Source organism: Monopterus albus, unplaced genomic scaffold (assembly GCF_001952655.1).
Source record: "Monopterus albus unplaced genomic scaffold, M_albus_1.0 scaffold7.1, whole genome shotgun sequence".
Taxonomy (NCBI): Eukaryota; Metazoa; Chordata; class Actinopteri; order Synbranchiformes; family Synbranchidae; genus Monopterus; species Monopterus albus.
Window position 1 is genome coordinate 64,806 of NW_018127887.1, and position 20,560 is coordinate 85,365.

General features: G+C 41.4%; 1 protein-coding gene across 1 annotated transcript in view; it reads right to left on the reverse strand.

Moving 5' to 3' along the window:
- syt7a (synaptotagmin VIIa) overlaps positions 1-20,560 on the reverse strand; it is a 71,090-nt gene that overhangs the window by 40,748 nt on the left and 9,782 nt on the right. Inside the window, 1 exon segment of the mRNA XM_020624305.1 lies at positions 1,555-1,658. Coding sequence (XP_020479961.1) covers positions 1,555-1,658 — 104 coding nt within the window.

Here is a 20,560-nt window from a genome sequence, read left to right on the forward strand (position 1 = left end):
AAAAAAAAAAAAAAAATCAGCCAAGTGAAGTGGCACTCAGCCATACAGCTCCATCTGCCTAATGAGTAGTTGCCTCCCTTTAATCAATCATATTTCATACCACATAATCACAATGACATGCCCTCTATCGGAGGTCAGTCTGCTTGAGCTGTGTTCTGCTGCTCCTCGGTGAGTTGACTATTATTACTGATCCTGTATCACCACGGTGTACAGTTTAGTGATGTTGTAGCTGCTAACGTCTGAGAGGTTAATTAGTCCAAGCCTGGGGTGTAGAACATGTTGTGGAAACTGTTGTAGCTGTGACCATTTCTCTACAGTAATATTCAAAGGTGGAAAATAAAATGGTACATTTACTCAAGTACTATTTAAGTAGTTGTCAGCAGTTTCACAAGAGTGATTTCCCCTTTAAAATTCTGGGATTCTTGACCTGAAATTGTTGCTTAAAACTAAAAGAGGTAAACTTGTCAGATATTTCCCAAAACACCAAAGATTCAATTCAAAGTCCAATAAAAGCAAAAACGTGTAGCAGAACTTTGATGTTCTTCTTTTCGACCCCATTAATCATCTCACAACCCCTCAGATCTGTCCTGTGACACTCTGGAGGGGTCCCAAACTTTAGGTTAGGAACTACTAGAGATTTTGGTCCTGTTATTTTGGTTCCTTCTGTTTTCAGTCACCTAATCACCTCCTCAGGCCCTCGTTATTTTCTGGACATTTTAATGAACTGTCAATCCCCATCCAGCCTCCAGATGTTCCTGGACTTCCCCTCTGTTCCTGGTCACCTGACTCTGATCATTCTCCCCAGTGTAATGCATACTGTATACGGGTCTGTTGTCCTCTGCCAGATTTGTCTATCATTCTGTGAAGCAATAGCTTTCCAGCCAAACCTGCCTGTTCCTGTTTTCTCCATTTCTGGATTTTTCTGCCCAGTTTTCGATCCTCAGCTTGGATTGTTGGACTTCAGTTTTCATTCCTGACTTTGGGTCCTGTTTTGAGAACTGTAACTCAGTATTTCCTGTACATTAAAGTTGCTCCTTTACTGCATCTGCCTGCCTGTGTGTTCGCTCCACTTGCCATTTCCCATATGGAAACCTCACAAGTTGGCACAGAAGCAAAATTACTCACATATTGGTGCATCAATATTTACATCCTTATAGTGTAATACAAAATAATATCAATCACTGGGGCCATTTTTCTGCATAACAAGTATTGTTACTTGAAATACATTTTGCTGCTTATGCTGTACTTCCACCCTTTTGAACAGTAGGATTTTGAATGCAAGACTTTTACTTGTAACGGAGTACTTTTGCATGTTATATCGGTTCTTTTATTGAAATGAAATATCAGAATTCTTCTCACATATCTGGTAATATGTCATCTCTATACATGAAAATATATTTGCACAGACTGAGCTCTCCCCAATGTACAACTCACAGCAGACCATGTTTATTAAGGCTCTCTGATCATTAAAGCATGTTAGGATGGCAACAAATGTGACTGGAAGCTGCAGTATATCTGATGCTCATGTATTTGTGTGTATGTATGTAAACTCACCAGCTTGCGTTGACACCAACCACAGACGCCACAGAGAGCCACTAGCCAAACAGCGCACACTGTCAATGCGAGGGAGACCAGGAACACACTGAGGGACACTGAGCCTGTATACACACACACACACACACACACACACAGACAGGAAGGCAGAAAGAGAAAAAAATTGGCATACAGGAATATACAGTATTTTCTTCATTGTGTGTAAAATAAAAACATCAGACTTTTGCTACAGAGCTGATTGCATGCCACAGTAAATTATGTTGTCAATAGGGGCAACCCAAAACAAAGCCGGGCCTTCTCCCTCATTGTTTAATTGAGCAGCCGGGCAGAACTACCATTTATACATTCTGTCATAAAGAGCTAAGAAATACAACCTCATCACTGGCCCTTTTATGCTGGAGCATTTCAATACCCTTCCAATAAAGGCTGTAGCCAGGCATCACTCAGCTCCACACACATTACTGTCATGGTGTCACAGCTTGTTAACTGACAGGCTGGGAGTGAAGGGTTGGTGGGGGAGGAGGGAGAGGAGAGGGGAGGCCGGGATGACAATACAAGAGAGCTTATGATTAATGGGTATCAGTAGATGCCCAGTGAGAGCAGTGGCTTTGGAATGGAGTCATAAAAAAACATCATCTATTGCTGCTCGCATGTGTCTCAGTATGTGTGTGTCGGTGTGTGAAGTAGACAGGATTCACACACACACCTGTGCATTTCTGCATGTGTTTACAGGCTGGTTATGATAGTGATCACCAGTGAATCTTCCCTTGTGAGCAGATTGATTGTTCTCCACATCTACTGAGTGGCCTTCACTTTAGAGGACAAGGATATAAAGCCTCATTGAGCTTCGATATTTGCACAGCGGGGAAGATGCTAACATATTCAAATTCATGACTTCCTTCTAACAGTTCTGATTCTTAAATATACAGTGATAAACAGGCATCAGAATGTATTTTCACACTGCTGAGTGACTAACTGGGTCTGTCCTCTCCCCAAATGCTGTCTGCTTCCCTTCCTTTGCTTGTCACAACTGGCCTTTTCATCTCATTCCTCCATCATATCTTTGCTTTATTCGCCACGTCGCCATGTCCTCTGGGAACAAATAAGCTCAAAAAGAAGAAAGTCATGGGTAAACGTGTTTCATGTGGAAAATCAGAATGTCATTTCCCACAGTTTTCACCTCAAACTCAAAGGCTGTTTAGAAATCAGTGTGACACCAGAGGTCCCTTGCTGTCCAAAGAGAGAGAGCTAAGACCATGGACAGCAAACTTAATGCCAGGCATATCATGAATAGAATTATAGTGGCAGACAATGTGTCAAAATTTCAAATTTTAGAGTGTTACTGAAGCAAAAACAGAAACCTTTAATTTCTGTATTTGCACTGAAAATAAAGCCTTTCTTATGAATGAAGAGACAGAATGTTTACTGCAGGAAAAGCTGAAGGTGAACAAACCTTGCAGCATGCTGCAAGGTTTAAGATAAACTTCTTGATTTTTCTCCAACTCATTAACTAATTTCAGTTATAACAATCAAGCGTATTTATAACAATCATGCAAACAACTGGAAATGACAGTATGCTATATGTCAATATGCCAATATGCATGATGTAATCACCTGCTTCTTTTCAACTGCCAATCCAATATTCAACTGCTTATCCAATAATCATAAAATAGGATCACACTCAACAGCAAGAAATCACTTTATTCTGCAAGAAGACAGAACATTTTCATCCAGTTGGCCATCATCACTGTCACAGTCTCATAGTACAAACAGAGATAATGGCCCAGGTGACGCCCCTTATGTTTCCCAACATATTTAAACCCCTAAAATTACCATACTCCTGCTTCCAGTTTTTGTGTGTTTTTTAAACATAGTGTTCATGCTGTTGAGCTTAGATACAGACCTGTGGAAAAACTGATATCTTTTATTGACATCTGTACTTTTTTTGATGCAGCTGTTTGGCTTTACATGAATGTGAATATACTTTCCCTTTTACCTGTGCTCTAAGAAACTCATCCATGGATACTCAACCAGGTGCAGGCTAATGAACTCAAGAGGTTTCACCTGTGTGTAATGTACAAAAAGCAGCTGTACTGTGAGACTGACACTGATGAACACTGGACAGCCGAAAACATTGTCGTCCTGCAAAATATGGTGATTACTTGCCATTAAGTGTGATCCTAATTTGTGACTATTGGATAATACTACTGGGATAACACACCAATATTTCCTGAGCACGGTGGAATCCGTAAATAAATAGTTCATGCTATCTCCCTTAGGTCCTCTGCAGGAGCCAAAGTCCTATTTGGATGTTAATATTATTTATCATTTGTATGTTAATACTGCATCATCATTCGCTTAAGTTCTTCATGGATTATCTATAAAGCACATCTAATTAGAGTGAATACAATTTTGTGTTTTTATTGTTAGCACACAGAAATAATAACATACAAAGCTTAAAGGCACCCTTGGGATTTTCTTGCAAACAAATTTTCTGTTTTCATTCAGTATCTCTCACCAAACCACACCGTATGTGTCCTGGACTTCTACAAACAAAAAAATATTTAAACCTGCATTTTTTCATAGTCGTCTTTTTCCTCCCTGTCTTTATTGAGTCTCTTGACCTGTACTGCCACCTGTAGATCAGTGGAATAGAGGAAACTGCTGCTGAATGCAAACAAAACAGGGACTAATTAATTAAAATAATACTCTAAGGCATCTTCAATGGTAAAAACAAACTCCACACAGTTCCATTTATATGCAGGTGCAAAGTGAAGCCCCGCACTTTTACAACTACAGAGATTAAGGGCAACATTTTCTTTTAGAATATTCTTAATCTCATCAGGTTGATTTTGTTGAGTTACAGTGTATTAACAAACCCTTTTTTGCTTCCTAAGAGGAGGTGTGAGAGGTGTGTGCACAGGATCACTTATGATTAGCACTCTTCACCAATGCTACAATATCCCTTCCCATGCAGATGCTCCAACCAACCAGCAGGAGTTACCTGTGGCAGGCACAGTCCGCAGGAATTGAACTCTTGCTTTCTGTGGTTGATAGAAATCTAAAAGATAAGAGTCCTAAACATCTTAATCATCCCACACTATGTGAGTCTGTCTTGTAACAACAGCAGCCGCTCCATCCCGGAACAGAATCGATCCGGCTTGACTTGAATTTGTTCTGACTGTTAAGGTATAGTAGATATGATCAGAGCAAAAGTCATTACAAGTGTCTTCCCATTACAAAGGGGAAGCTAATGCAAAAGACACACATACTGTACCCAGTCTCCTGAGCATGAGAGGGCCGTCATGAACATCTCTATTCATAGATGTTCAGAAATAGACACATACTTTCCCACTGTATATTCATAAAGAGGTCAATAAAGTTAAGTCCATTAGATATCGTGACATCAGCGAAAGTAGCAATGGATCTTAAATAGGCAGTGTTGAATTGGTCTTCTTCAAACTAAGGGCATGTAAGTGGCTCAGTGATGGAGGCTCCGATTTTTGAAGGGCTCAAAGAGTCAGCAGCTGATGAAGGAACCTAGGTTCAGTGTTCTCTTTGAAGGTCGGACGGTGGTGTAATGGGTGCTACGGTTTGTGAACTGTGTCATTCAGGAGAGTTAAAGGAATAAAGCACCTCCAAGTAAGGTGCAGCATCCAAAGAGGCCACTCAGTAACGGACAGCTGGATTCTGCTTCCCAGTGCAGAGGAATAAACACAAGGAAATATTCTGTGTTGAGGTATTAGGGAGATATGCAAATCTTCAGCACTATGCTGTGGAGAAAAACAGGCATCATTAGAGGGAGAGAAGCCTGCACTACATACAGCGATCACAGCACTCAGGAAATTCAATTTATCTTTCCCCTTGAACAAAGCAGAATGCGTGGCTTCAAATACTCCAGCAGGTGATGCATTAGTAAGATGAAAGATAAAACAGTGTTTGTATGCTGAAACTGGAATAAGGAGACAATTTCACAAGAGCAGCTATTCTAACGCTTAGTAAATCTTCTCATATTTTATCTAGGTAAGGAATGAATATGCTTCAAATTGGAGGGTGATGAATCATATCTAAAACAGCAATTCTCAGTAAAACTAACAAATGAGCTGACCAAGCTGTTGAGTCCTCTGATCAGAAGCCTTTAGAAGTCAGAGCTCTCTTTGAATTTGAAAGTTGCTTGTTTGTATTTCAGTGGCTATTTCTTTTATATGCACATAAAGGAGAAAATAAATTGCACTATGTACTGGAGTGAGAACTGATAATGATGGTGTAAATGAACTTGCGATAAACCCTCTAACTGAAGACGATAACAAAGACCGAGTTGTGCAGGAGGTTAAATATGGACATTTAACAAGGAACGCAAAGACAGAACTTGCACAAAATAGTGCAGTGCCCTTAGTGCATAATAGCATTAAGCAGTGAGCAAACATTGCTGTGGTCACATAGAATAGTACTATACATGTAGGTGATCTGGCCCACATGCAGTGAGCTAAGCCAAGCAGAAAGGGACCAGTCCTCAGGGGTGGAAGAATTTACTAATTGGACAGGCGGAACTGGAGCAGTGTCCAGTCAGCAAAGCTGCCACACTGCATCGCCATGCTCTGACTGAGGTGCAGAGGGCAATGCCTCAGAAGCTCTGGGTACAAAGCTCATATCCTAATTGCCACTTCAAAGTGCCCCCTCCTTGTACTGGAGCCTGGGTTCTGCCCTCTTTCTAGCCATTGAACTGCTGCTAGGGTAATCCTCACATGTCGCTCAGCTGTCTTTGCAGTCTGTCCCCCTATGAGGCAGAATCTGTGCACAACATCAAAATGCCAAGTACTTTCAGTTATACTGTGATACTGAGTATTTCTAATTGCTTCTGTCTGCCCTCTGGTAGTAATGCTAACTGTGGTAATGCTAACTGTGAGGAACAATATAGACAACCCAATATTCGCTGTGATGGAATATCTAACTCAAGCAAACTGGTAGCAAGTGCCGAAAAGAAATAATAGGAAACATTCATTCATTGGTGCAATTGGCAGCAAATGGGGAAAAAGCAGAATTCTGGTGTAGTCCTTTAACAACTGGTAATCCCATCTCACAGTGGACACTAAAGCCCCATGTGCTGCAAATCACAGGGATGTGTAAAGCAGCCAGTGAAATCTTGACAGATAGAGAGCACCTGTGGTAAGAGTGAGTGTTTCTTGCATCCCCTGTAGGCTATAGTGAGCTTTGCCTGGTCTCTGTCCCTGTATGCTCCCCATGGCTCAGCTGGAGCACTGCTGTGCTGTCACAGAAACTGGTTCACAGTGAGAGTTAAGAGGACTGCCACCCACATGCTGTCTGCTCTCAGATGAGGGATAAGATCCAGTGACAGGCTGAGCTGGAGTTGGTCCAGCTGGACATCATGTGACATATGCCTGGTGTCACCTATAATGACACTTTCATCTTATTAGACCTCTGACACTGAATCAGTGAATCACCCATAAATTCAAAGAATGAACAAAATCAAGTTTGGTATCTTTCTGAGTTTGTATTGTTATTTAAATACAACTGATAAAACAGACATTAAATGTCCAGCATAGTATATTCTTAAGTGACTTAGGCAAATATTAAAGTTCATAATATATATACAGTATTTATGAGTTCTTAGTTTTTATTTCAGTAAGAGAAAAATGTTATGTGATTGTCAGCACTTATTTCATCCAGCATAATCGACACCATGTCTACAGTTACAGGGAGAATTCGCTGCTCAGCAACTGACTGGGGTGTGTTGTCTCTAAATATCTTCTTAATTTGTTGGTTCTCATGCCGTCTGCTGCCAGCGGCTTAAGACACAAGACACACATGGGTCTGTCCTCTGCCCCCACCATTCCCACCGTGAATCCAAGCGCAGGATAGGGTCCATCATATTTTCTTTTCAGCTGGCTTTTTGGTTGATAAGGCTACTGCCTGTTGTTTCTTTGTCTGCTTGCGCTGAATCGCCTACCTTTTGTGTGGTCCATGTAACATTTATCCATTTACGTTATTAAGCCAAATACATACACTATTAACCCTCCCTGTGAACGTTTCCTTATATTGTTGCGCGGCAGTTAACATGCCGACGTTAAACCGTTATTGTTGCACTATGGTTCCACTTTTTTCTCCCGGGCCCCAAACTGATGTTATTTTAATTTACTTGTATTAATGACCCATTTCTAATTTTCCCCGTTCATTGCGCCCCACCTGTCATGACTTTACTCCCCACTAGTGGGGCGCGCCCCACACTTTGAGAACCACGGGTTTAACCGTTAACAACTATAATAACCCACAGAAATTTCTTGACAAGCATTTTAGAAATCCTCTGGGTTTTTTAATCTGCTGCATCAACTTAAAGGATAAGGCCACTCATTTTCTATATTAATAGTCTTTTCAACAGTGACCGTACTGAGACTAAAACCAACAATGAACTATCATTGTCTCCAAATCTGTCAGTCTCCAACCTGGACTAACTTATTCGTCTGTGCCACAGACCTCCATTTTTGTTTAAAATGATTAAAAAGACATCAGTGAAATAAAATGCTGCACTGGGTGACATTTTCCTTTGTTACAGAACAGAAGACCTGTATGTTTGTAAAAAAAAATGTTGCCCCAAAAGCTTCAAATGGCCGTAACCTTTTACAACGCCTGAAGTAAGTAAAAGTCAATTGTGCATGTGCGAGATGAATGTGCAAGGAGCTAGCGGACTGTAAACAAAGCAGAGAGCTTTGTTTTGAACAACAACTGAGGTCTATGGCACAGACACTAAGATAATCCAGGTTGGAGACTCATAGATAATCGTGAGTAGAGGCAATTCCTTGTTGGTTTTAGTCTCTGCTTGGGGACCGTTGAAAATATTATTCATTTAGAAACTGACCGACATCTTTAACGTCTGTGTATATAAAACTGTCAAAATGACATCTGACAATGAAAACAATGAATGTGTGATTACTGAATATTTTCTTTTCAGGATTTATTTAGCTGTGTTTGAATTTCTGACTTTTATATTTTATTATTATTATTATACTGTTCTTAGAGCCTGGGCCCTTCAGGAGGTAATAACAGATTATTGAAAACTGTGTGATATTAATATAGTATACAGTATATTTTTATTAAAAAAGATGTGAATGCCTACATGTAGTTTCCAGAAAATGATAACAACATATTGATTTTGAATAATTTTCATTAATGTCACGATCTCATAAGCAGGCACATTATTATCATCTACATTTAACTTGGGTTGAATGCGGGATAAAGATAACATTTTAGTTATATCTGTATCTCCTGATGTTTCTGATAAGCACTTGATATAGTATGCATGATCTTGATCTTGATCTATCACGTAATTCATCAGTGTGTCTGCCATAATTTTCTCTCCAAGCTCAGTCTCAAAAAGACTAACCAGTCAGACTCAAATGAACGCCATTTATATGTAAGCCACAAAGAGGACTCAACACATCTGCTAATGACACTCTCCCCTGCCTTCTAACAGGCCAACCTGTCTTCCAAATTATAAGAGGCCCTGCCTCACATCAAACTCACATTAATAATGGATTACAGTCATGCTGTCTATCACACGATGAAGAGGCTAACACATCCGCTACTTGGATGTTGCACATTTACTGGTGCAGTTTGCCAGCTAATTACATATCTAGGTAACTTTGGTCATGCCAGATCTGTCAGGACTGAAGAAAACACTCAGAAATGTGAGCTTTGATATATTTTTGGCTTCATGTTTCTCATGGCAGACTAACCTTCACACCCTCTTCACACTTCTTCTCCAATTTTCTTTTTCTCACTTTCACCTTCTGAGTGTCACACTGCCACAAATGGCAGCTATATATTTCACAAACCTGACCAAACTGAATGAGCTTCTTCTGTTTAGTGGCCCCAGCGCTTGAGGATGCTACAGCTGCTTCACAAAGATACAAACAGCCTATTACTCACTGATGCCCTTGACTTTACTGACTTATGTCCACACAGTGGCTTCTGATACTCTGGAGGTAGTCTCCATCCCAGTAATAAGCTTGAGAGCTATAAACTAAGTCAACCATGACTAACATTATTCCAAGTTCAGTGGCATTAAATTGCCTACAACCTACTTTATTTGTTGTAAGCAGGGTTAAGGCTTGCAATAAACCTGCACCTTTAACAACATGTCTTGCCTGGCGCCTCCTGTTTCTCCACCTTTTCAGTATGTTCATAGGCCACTGAGTGGCTGCTAAGCCCTGTTGGGCATATTAAGTCCATTCTCATGTGGTACATACTATATGAAGTTTACAACAATAACAGTGGAAGGTTTACAACATTGTAACTTCAGACAGACAGAGATAAAAGGAGGCTTCTCATTTATTGCCACAGTGATTGATTTTTCTGTTGCTGACTGATTTTATCAGGTGTCTCTAGGTAACTAATTAAGTGAATGGTAAAACCACTGTCTCTAGGTGACTGACTGAGATGGTATGTTTTAAAATGCCAATCCTGTAAACGGCATCACATCATGCTAAAAGACTGAAGCTGAAGCCAGCAGGGCAAAGGGGCTAGTTACACTGTGCAAGTAGGAAAAGTAAAAAAATGTAAAGTATCAGACTTGTAACCTTCCTATTCTTGTTTTTATTTTTAAACAAAATGCCTCCACTTTTAATGTTACAAGAGGAAAGGAATTTAGAATGAAGACTCAGTGAGTTTGGTTGCTTTAGTGAAAACGTGCCCAAATCCAACAGAAGACAAAGCCACTAAAGTTTCCCCAAAATCTGATGATGTCCATGACCAGCTTCAACACAACAGTTGATGTGGTAGTCATGAACGTTTTTTTAACTTAACCTGTCACCCCATAGGATAATATAACAATTGCAGTATGCATTAGAGCAGATAAACACCGATTAAGCCACTCCTTACACCTTTGCTCTTACGTTTTTGGTTAAGATAAAGCCAGTCTACAAACTCTTTAAATCACTCCTCTTACAGCCCCACGCACATACTGTAGCTTTAGTAACTGTAGAAATACAAAGACAGACCTGCTGCACCTACTTACATTTTGGCTGCACAGATCACAATGCTTTCACTTTCTATCGATTACTTAACGGTTATGTTCATCAAGGCTCAAAATGGCACAATAATAATCTTGTGTGTTGTGCCAAACATTTTGCCTGGCTCCTCTGACTTCCTATACACCCCCTCAACATTCACTTTCTGTAACCTTCTTCTCCTCTGTGCTTCACTGTAGCTTCTAATTTATTGCTGTATCCCCTTTACCATCTGTGTTGAAAGCTACATTTCACTTACTCCCTTTCTAAAAATGGGTACACGCACATGTGCTCAAAACTGTAAATATGCCCTGATACACACTTATTCTTCCACTTGACACAGCTTAAGCACAGTGACATGAGTGGGAACACATGCGCTTTAGGAATCTGAAGAAACCAAGAAAGTGGAGAGAGAAGAGAGCAGGAAAAAAACTGAGTGGGAGTGAGGGAAGAGGGACTCATCTGTGAGCGATTTGTGAAGCTTGTGCATATGCATATAGACCTATAGTCTCCATCTACCCACAACATCAGGCTGGTGCTGGTGACAACAACCAAGATAAAGAGGTCTCGGATGCTCCAGATGTATGATGTGGGTGGTATTATAAAATCTAATCCAAGTCCAATTGTATTTGCCTAAGGAAGCAGGGCAGAACTGCATGCATTTGTGGGATGTGTAAGTGTGTGTGCTTGTGCGCTCTTGTATCTATGTCCAATTTCCAGAGCTCCTCTTCGCATAAAAATATTAGCCTAAATATTCTCACTCCTTCAGAAATGGGAAAACAATTATTGAGGGTGTAATTAAAGTATTGGCAGTACAAGTGCAACTTTAATTGAATGACAGCTAAATGACAGTCAAATGACAGCAAAGCTGCCTAGTCTCCTATCTCTGCTATGGTTTATATAAAATCTCATCAACCACCACACAGCCACACAAGGAGCTTAGCTTAAGACGTTTACATGATTATTCACGACCAAAACAGACACACATCTGCCAAGCAGAGTTCATGCGAATAAGCCAGACAGACTCAATTTGTTCTAAATGAATTAATTTGGATTCGTGACTACCTGAACATCTCTACCTTTGCCTCATTCATTCAGTTAAACACTGCTTGTAAAACAGGACTTTATTACCTGTCTGGACAGACCAGGCAGTAAAAACCCAGGACACAGCAAACCCTAGACTCTAGCTAGAGGGTAGAGTATTGACTAGGCCACAACCCCAGCCAAAGTCATCTCTTTATACACTCCAAATAAGCCACTAAACGACAGACCTGATGTGACCTGATGCCATCCCTGTGTGTCTGGATGTTTGTCTGCCTACGTACAGTATGTCTTTGTGATTCTGAAAGGAGCATTCAGTTTCCCTGGAGTCAGATCCTCTTACTGACTAACTCTGCCTCACCTATGACCACGTCCTTCTCACAGCCGGTGCCAAAAGTGCTGACGAGGGGAAGAAGTACAAGTGTACAACAGGTAATTGAGAGACAGCAAAAGGTTACTCTGGAAGAAATAAGGGCCCTGATGTTGTCTGTGTATGTGCAAAAGGCTGCCAATCTGTAAGGAATACAGGAAGAAAAGAGCAACTCCTCTACAAGGTGCATTCTATTTGTTCAGTGACTGCTGCTCTCATCAGGTGCAACAGAGAATCCTTTCTCTTCAGTGATCACCTTGCTCCCCAGGTGACCTTTCTTGTCAGCAGCTGTGCATTAACAATAAAGCTCTACTATAGTCCAAGTTATCCTGTCCTCTTCAGTGCCGTGGACTGAGCAGAGGCCCCAGGGATGACACTACTGGCTTCATGTCAGAGGGAGATTTAAGTACCCCTCTGCTTTTAGACCCCAGCTGGACAGACACCAGGGAAAATAACACTCATTAGCATCGGTCAATGTCAGTGGAAGGACAAATTAAAGTAATGAAATACATCCTATAAGATCTACTCTATGTTTTGATGGATCTCCTTCTTCTGACACAAAAGTGCCTTTCTTCCAAAAACACATTTAATAATTAACAGTAAAATTTAGTATGTGGATGTCCCCTAGAATAAAGCTTTACTTTTTGCAGACAGCCAGCTCTCTATAAACATAATTTGCTCTTCGTAAGCACTGGGTCATCATGGATAGGCCCTCAGCACTGCTGTCTGTTGCTTGACTGCCCATTGATGTGTTTCAGTCTATAACTGTCAACGATTTACAGCTGGGTACTACCCAGCAGACTGAGACTTATTGACGGTGCTACGCAGCTGCTCGCTCGCAGAAAAATACAGTCAAGGGCTCATGGGAAATATAGTTTCTCACAACTACCTCGTGGCCTTCGCAGCCTGTAATTTTCCTTCCACATTAACTCAATTACACAGCACCTAAGGACATTTTAGCCTCCCTCCATACTGTAATAGCATGTCTTAATTCTTACTCACAAGCATATGAATAGTAACTGTGGTGAAGAGCTTGACACTCACACGAAGAGGCCTGCTGCTGCAGTCAGTGTCACCTCGGAGTTTGGGAGCAGCCATTACCTGCTGTACTGTGGAGATGTCACAGTTTGTCACGTCAGCCAGTACGGTAAAGTTTTCCATCTGGCTGGCAGGGCAGCAGAGAATAAATGGCAGGCTCGACTGTTGCCTTTAAGCTGAGTGGCACACACGGAGCTCTCACACCTACTTGACATTAGCACCCTAACATCATGACAAGGATGTCATTCGGCTAACTATTGCAGGCATAGCTGGGGAGGCGGGTATTCAATTCAAGCTGGAGAAGAATTAAGAGTGAGAAAGAGAAGAGACTTAAGTTATTACTGGAAATCATCTTCAGTGTTTCTTTGGCAAGGCGATAATGAGCAACACACTATTTCTGCCTACATAAATATATCATTAAATGTGGAAAGTGGTAGCGTGTTGTTTTCTATCATTCATTCATTTTCTTTGAGCCCTCTTGAGGGGTCCGAGCGCTGTATACCACCGAACGATGTCTGACCTCAGCACAAGCAAACTAAGATGTCACAAACAATCTGAATGTTTATCATGAATGGAAGGACAAACAAAGAAGCAGAACTGATCCACGGTTGATTTACTAACCCTCTTCAAGAGAGTTATAACACTCATCATGTGTAATGGGCCAGACGGAATAGGCGAATACTAATGGACACTGTCGAGGCAGCCTCTTAACCCCTGTGGAGTCTGTTAAATTACTAAAAGGACAAACAAGCAGTTTTTTGATTTGTATGCAACCTGACATCTGAAAGCCAACTGAGGGGCTCTTGAGAGCACAAAATGACCTAGGAACAGCCTCACAGGTTCCCGTTAGATCAGTATCCCATTAAGACTTGGGTGTAATGAACAGAGGACTTTTCAGATCATGCTTCCTGGTTTATTATTTAAAGGATCATTTCAGCTTTGTTCCGTTCAGTCTAGTTTGATTAGGACTGAGTTCAGTTTGGTGCAGAACTTCTAGAGGTCATGTTTTAGTCAGTTTTTCACTTTGCATCACACTGATCAATCTCTACAACTACTGATTAGATTGTTGTGTTTCCCCTTAGGAGAAACTGGATTAACTTTGGTGATACCTTAACTTTTCCTCTTCTGCCATCATCAGGTCATTTTATTTTGTTAGATACTTTGGTGTTTGATACATACGTGTCTGTGCCTGACTCTGTATGAACACCGCTGAGGTCCTAAACTACCACTCGTGAACAGATTTAACTAAAATGTGAGCCACATGCACAAAAGAATAACAACATCATTTGTGCAACAATCAAATCGTGCAGTTTCCTTAAAAACTGCTCGATTACAATATGTTCTTTCCAGCTCGGCTTGAACAGCAGCTTCTCTGAACCATCCTTGTCTCTCCACTGACCCACCATTGCTGCTGTTGCTCTCCTCATTGTTTGTTTTTAATAATATGTGAGGGGCTGACACTGAATGATGATGACAGGTAACATGCACATGCGCAGAGGAGTGAGGCATTAAAAAATACCCACATGAATCCCAGTCTGATTGTTCTAGCACTGTTCTGTCACATAATCAGTGATCAAACATAAATCTGATCAAGGACCACATATGCAAGTGGCCCAAATCTGGAGGAAAAAATGGATTTGGGTCACTTCAGCAGGTAATGTGATAATAGCCTTAGTCTTTTTAAAAAAGTAGGCTCAAAACACATCACAAGCACTTTTGTTGAATAAAACTGTGTAGAAAGTTGCAGCATGTAATTAAGTCCAAGAAATAATATAAATATTAAGCATTAAGGTGCTTTTTTGGACATCTGATGAGAATCACACTGGATCTATTTTAAAACCAGTGGGTATTCACAAGGTAATAGGACAGTTTTAGAGAAATCCCTGACAGTTATCTAATGAGAATGTATAAAGGAGGCAGCACTACAGTATGTCACTTCAAAATACTAATTGATGCACAGATGAAATGTAAAGTTCAGGGGCGAGTATGTGTGTGGGGTGGTGTAAGCGTCCGTGTCTATTTCTGTAATTGTTATAACGTGGCTCAGGTGTGATTAGTCTGTGGATGCAGGGTGATTCACCGAGCTGTTCTGGAAGATGCCTGTGTGGGCTGACAGTTGTGGAGAACAGGACCAGGACAAGAATGTGGAAAAGGGACAGGAGGGAGAATAGTATACATGAGTACAAAAGGTTGTGCATCTTATGTGGACCCTTGTACCCTTGTCTCCAATGACTGGTGAAATGACAAGTGCCACTTCCTGACAAGTGCATTCCTGGATGATGTATGGTTGAGTGGCTGAGTGGTTATAAACAGATAAAGTAATAATACATAGGGGGAGGGGTCTGAAGTGTCACTCCTTCCTGTATCTGGGCTGGAGAGACTGTGCAATCCTTTGCTCAAACAGCAGCACCCAAAATAGGATTAGTCAGAGAAAGTACAAAAATCAAAGGCAGAGCACTGCCAGCATGCCCTACCTCCAGGCTGTGCTAGTTGGGCACACGCAGGCTGGAGGCTGGGGAGGGGGAGAGGAGACCACGCATATGGATGGCTGTGTCCGTGCAGCCTGGCTGGAGGAAGACATTGAGCAAGCATAGGCATGCAGGCCTACACATGCTCAGGGCTTTTCATTAGCCTGCTTTCCACTGCAAAGCCAAAAAGGACTAGGCAGAGCTTACCCATTACTCATACCACTATTATCCCCTAAAATAACTCTGAATCTTTTTGCACTTTGTTACAGACAGCAATGATTGCCAAGTGGGTCATAGTTTGATATTATCATAACAGTTTACAGATGTTCTAACAAACTCTACATGCACTTAAATCCTGTCAGAAAACCGTCCTTCCACAAGTTTCATGCCCTGTTCACACCAGATGCATCCAGAAAGTGTTGAGGTCGAGCTACAAGTCACACTTTGCATCAGACTGCGCCTATAGGAGACTGTACGTTATTTCCTGGCACACATTTGATACTGTCTGTGGCAAACTGTAACCACTGCTGGACAGAAAAACACATTTGTGTTCAACCACACACCTACAGTACTGGAAAGACAAGAAATGGTGTTTGGTATTTCTCACTTTAAAACACTGCCCACAAACAACTTGTCATGTACAGTGTTGTTGTAGTACATGTTGTTGTACAGTGGAAACTGACCACACAGCCATTGCTTTTACACTACATTAAATGTACAGTCAAATGCATCGCTGACCACTACCGAACGCTGTTTGAGCGACTCAGTCCCAGGAGACCTCAGAGCTGTTTGGGTGTAGTTACTGTATACCTGTATTAGGACCTGTCAGCCGGTCATCAGATCACCCAAGATATATGCATGCATGACCACTCGGACGTATCGAAACAGACAGTGGTTATTCCGAAACCCTGAGCATCAAATGACCATGTATGTTTGTAATTTATTTATGGAATTAAATCCTTATACCTTGTGAAAACAGTGATATATTTCAAGAAAGTTGTGATTTTAAGATCGCGGCAAAACTTTACAGTATCTCCAGTCTCTCTGGCCTGCCTTTTTGTTTTTGTTTCACTCTTCTCCCTAAACCTCACAGATGTACCTGGGCCTGTGATCTCTCAGCAGATAGTACCCTAACAGGAGGTATTTTATGGTCCATGTCCAGGCTGTCAAATTTGTTTCGAGCACATAACAGAAAGTGCTTGTGCAATCAGAGGGTAATAAACAGAGGGAGACAGAGGAGAGTGTGCAGTGTTTAGAAGTAGCAGAGGAGTAAATGGAGCAGCTCAAAGGACACGAGAAGCGATTCACAGCTCGCGCTACGTACACACTCCCTTCATCTCCCAACCACTCTCTGCTCCTCAGCCATTCTAGCCTGATCCCAGAACTACAAATTTTAAAAATGTCAAACGTAATCTAAAGTGATGCTGACCAGCAGTTTATGAGATGAAAATATGACACAGATATGAACATTAAATACAAATAGCCTATTAAATTATATTAATATTTCAGAGGAGTAATGGAGAAGGTGAACACAGCTCTGGGACTTGGACAGAAACAGAGGTGTTTGCAAAATCTTCACAGAATGATAACATTCCCACTGTTATTAAAACAGGTTCTCTCTTTTTTTTATACCTCAGACACCAACATGTAATACAACACGAGAGCCAAATAAATACCAAGTAAATACCATACACCACAGATGCCACTACAGTATAGGTAAAAGATTATAAAGCACAACACATTATAGATTGGTAATAGGCTCTGCTATATGGGAGATTTATGTTTCAAGACTCACTCTTTCTTGATGTGTCTCATGTCAATAGTGTCTGCATGAACAGTCCTTAATGGCGTTTGTCAGGCTCTTTAAGAAGGAGGAAGACTGGAAGAAGCTGGAAGCCACATGCCTGTCAATCCTCAGCCATGTCTGATGTGCAGTCACTGTGTGTTTGCCTCAGAGTCACAGCCTGTTCATTGGGAGATCTCAGAGTGCAGTGACGGCCAGATACAGTATTAACTGGGATTTTTAAGCAATGCTACTTCTAAAGAAATCCTAATTATGAACATTTTCCCTATCCGGTGTCAGCTTCTCCCAGCTGTTCTTGTGCACCCATTCTTCCCTATTTTTGGTATTTGTTCATTTCTCGCACTTTGTCCTCACCTCCTTCCTCTGTTGCTCTGTAATTAAACTGTATTTTAGAGGGCAATGGAGACAAGGGAGGAACACATAGTATACCCCAAGTGAAGATGTCACGAGAGGCAAATAGTTTGACATCTTATGCTTGTATTAACCCTCTATGATGGCTCAATTAGCAAGTGAAGGCCTCCATCATCTTGTTAAGAGTGTGCCGACCGTCGCTGGTGGGCAAACACTTCACTGTCTTTATCAAGTGGATAATCACATATCTGAAAACATAATTTAGCACAATCAGTCTCATATAGCAGCTCACAAACATTACTCTATCACCCAAGATGGAATATCACCGCAGGTAGGACACACCGTAGAGTCAGCACCAGGGATGATAGCGTGACAATTATCATATAGTGATTTTTTGGCTTTCAGGCATCTTGTTTTGATTATGTAATCAGCATGTTTATTTTGGTGGTGAGTGAGCTGAGCTGGATCATAGTGCATTCTGGGAGCCCTCTGTTTAACTTGCGTGTTTGTTTTTCCATGCTGTGCAGCTGGATCCTGCCTGTACCCAAATATCCCAAGCACATGGAGCACACCATGGGAGTGCAAAGTCAAGATTTCTCTGTTTACTTGTGCAAATGCATGTTTGAGGGCATTTGAGCATGTGCCAACTATGTGGGCAAATGGACTCCAAGAGTGACTGACCAGATATTGAAATATCACCCAATGTCCAGAATAATGGAGTGTATAATTCTTCACCTTTTGTGTCTCAGTGACCCCTCACAAGCCTGAGAGTCCTAATCACTAAGAAGGGCCTCGAGGCTGGCTGGCCCTAATCAATGAATGTTGTGTTGATGAAATATGATCTGTGGCTGTAGAAAGGCACTGCTGCTCATTAGTATGAGGGAAGAACTGAGCAAAATAGAGTGATATTGCTATAGTGTGTCAGATGTGTGGACCAGTGGCACAAAAGGCACATTTCAGCTTTGTAGCCCAGACCAATCAGAAATGTACTGCTTGGATGAGCCAGCCCAATCTGGTGTGTCTCAGCTCTACTGAATCCAGGCCTGAGCTCTCTCAGCTCACTCCCATGCATGTACAATTGCTTGCATCCAATTCATTGTGCTCTTCCAGCTGCACCAATTCATGCCGCTGCCAAGGCAAACATAGGATGATAAGCCTCTGAAAAAGTTAGATGACTGGTGGGGAATCAAGAAGAGCAGTGAAAACAGTAATCCAGATCATTCAGTGGAAGAGAGAAAGAACAAAAGTCTCCCAGCTGCTGGTACCAGTAATGTGATCCTTTAGAGCTCACAACAGGTACTGTGAATGAGGTCAGTATTGCTTTTCCATTTCCTAATCACTCATGTGAATACATATTTGGGTTTAGAGATGTGGGACTGTGTATTTCCTTTTGTCTGTGTCAGGCCCTCCCACATCATCTGTCCCTCCTGCCTAGGCTCATTACTCCCTGTTCAGCCTGATCCTCCTCCTGCTCCTCCTCCTCTCCTCCATGCTTCCCTCATCCCATTTTCCACCAGGAGCTCTACAGGGGCACCACCAGCAATGAAGGATGCCAATTTCAAAATGCCTTATTTGCCAATATGACTAAAGCAGACATGAAACATAATAACTGTGTAAACCTACAATTCTACAATTTTTTTTTTACCAAAAATTTATTAACATAGCAAACAGAACAAAATGAGGACATATTATTCACTACGCTTCTACTAAAAGCATGATTTTGAAAACAGTTTATATGTGAACACTCACACACAATCACTCTGCTGAATCCTATTCATGACCCAGCCTCCCTCTGTTAAGACCTGCAGAACAATAGCTTTCTCTTGTTTGTCATTTACAGTTAGCTATCTGTGTATTTCTAACAAAGCGAGAATAGCTCTAATGGAAGAGAGTAAAGCAAGGACACACAGAGCCCTGGCTGTGATCTCTGGCATTATAACCTTGTGCTGTGTAAAGCTACCTTCCTGGCTTGAGCATGGGGGAAACAGGCTACAGTTACAGAACAGTGAGCGGATGTAATTCAGGGAGAAGGCCTACCTATACAGCTAGATAAGGTGAATCAAGGTAAAATATGCCTCACCCTGCTTGTCACCACTGAGGCGGGGTAATGTGGAGAGAGAGAAGAAGGAGACAGGAAGGAGGAACGAGGGAGAAACGTTCAGGAAGCCAAGCTGAGGAGATGGCACTCATACAGCCCAATCTGTCAGTCTGACTACCTTGCCAGATACAGGGTGGCTCACACAATATCACACTTTTTTTACTAAATACCAAGAGACAGTACGACCATATACACAAACACCCAAATGAATGCTCGAGCACACACATCAAGCTGTGGAACATGCTGTACTGAGGCAAACAGTGTGGTACATCTTGCATGTAAACATTCAGGACAATACCTGCACTTCTCAGTCTTCATTTTGACACAACTCCTGTACATGGAACACTTGTGGCAAACAAAGCTACTGTATGTTTGGTGACCTTGAACTGATCAAAATGTAACTATGCAAGCAACTTACAATAAGTATGTGGGAGCTGATTTTTGTTAGTTTGACTGAACATAGTCATTCACAGATCCCCTTTCTCATACAGTGGTGCAAATAGATGTTTGATACACTGCCGATTTTTCAAGTTGTCCCACTTAGAGAATGAACAGTTCTTTAATTTTCATCGTAGGTACACCTCAACTGTGAGAGACAGAATCTACAAAAAAAATCCAGTAAATCACCCTGTTAGATTTTTAAATAATTTATTTCCATTTTATTGCATGAAATAAGTATTTGATCACCGACCAACCAGCAAGAATTCTGGCTCTCACAGACCTGTTAGTTTGTCTTTAAGAAGCCCTCCTATCCTCCACTCATTGCCTGTATTAATTGCACCTGTTTGAACTCGTTACCTGTATAAAAGACAC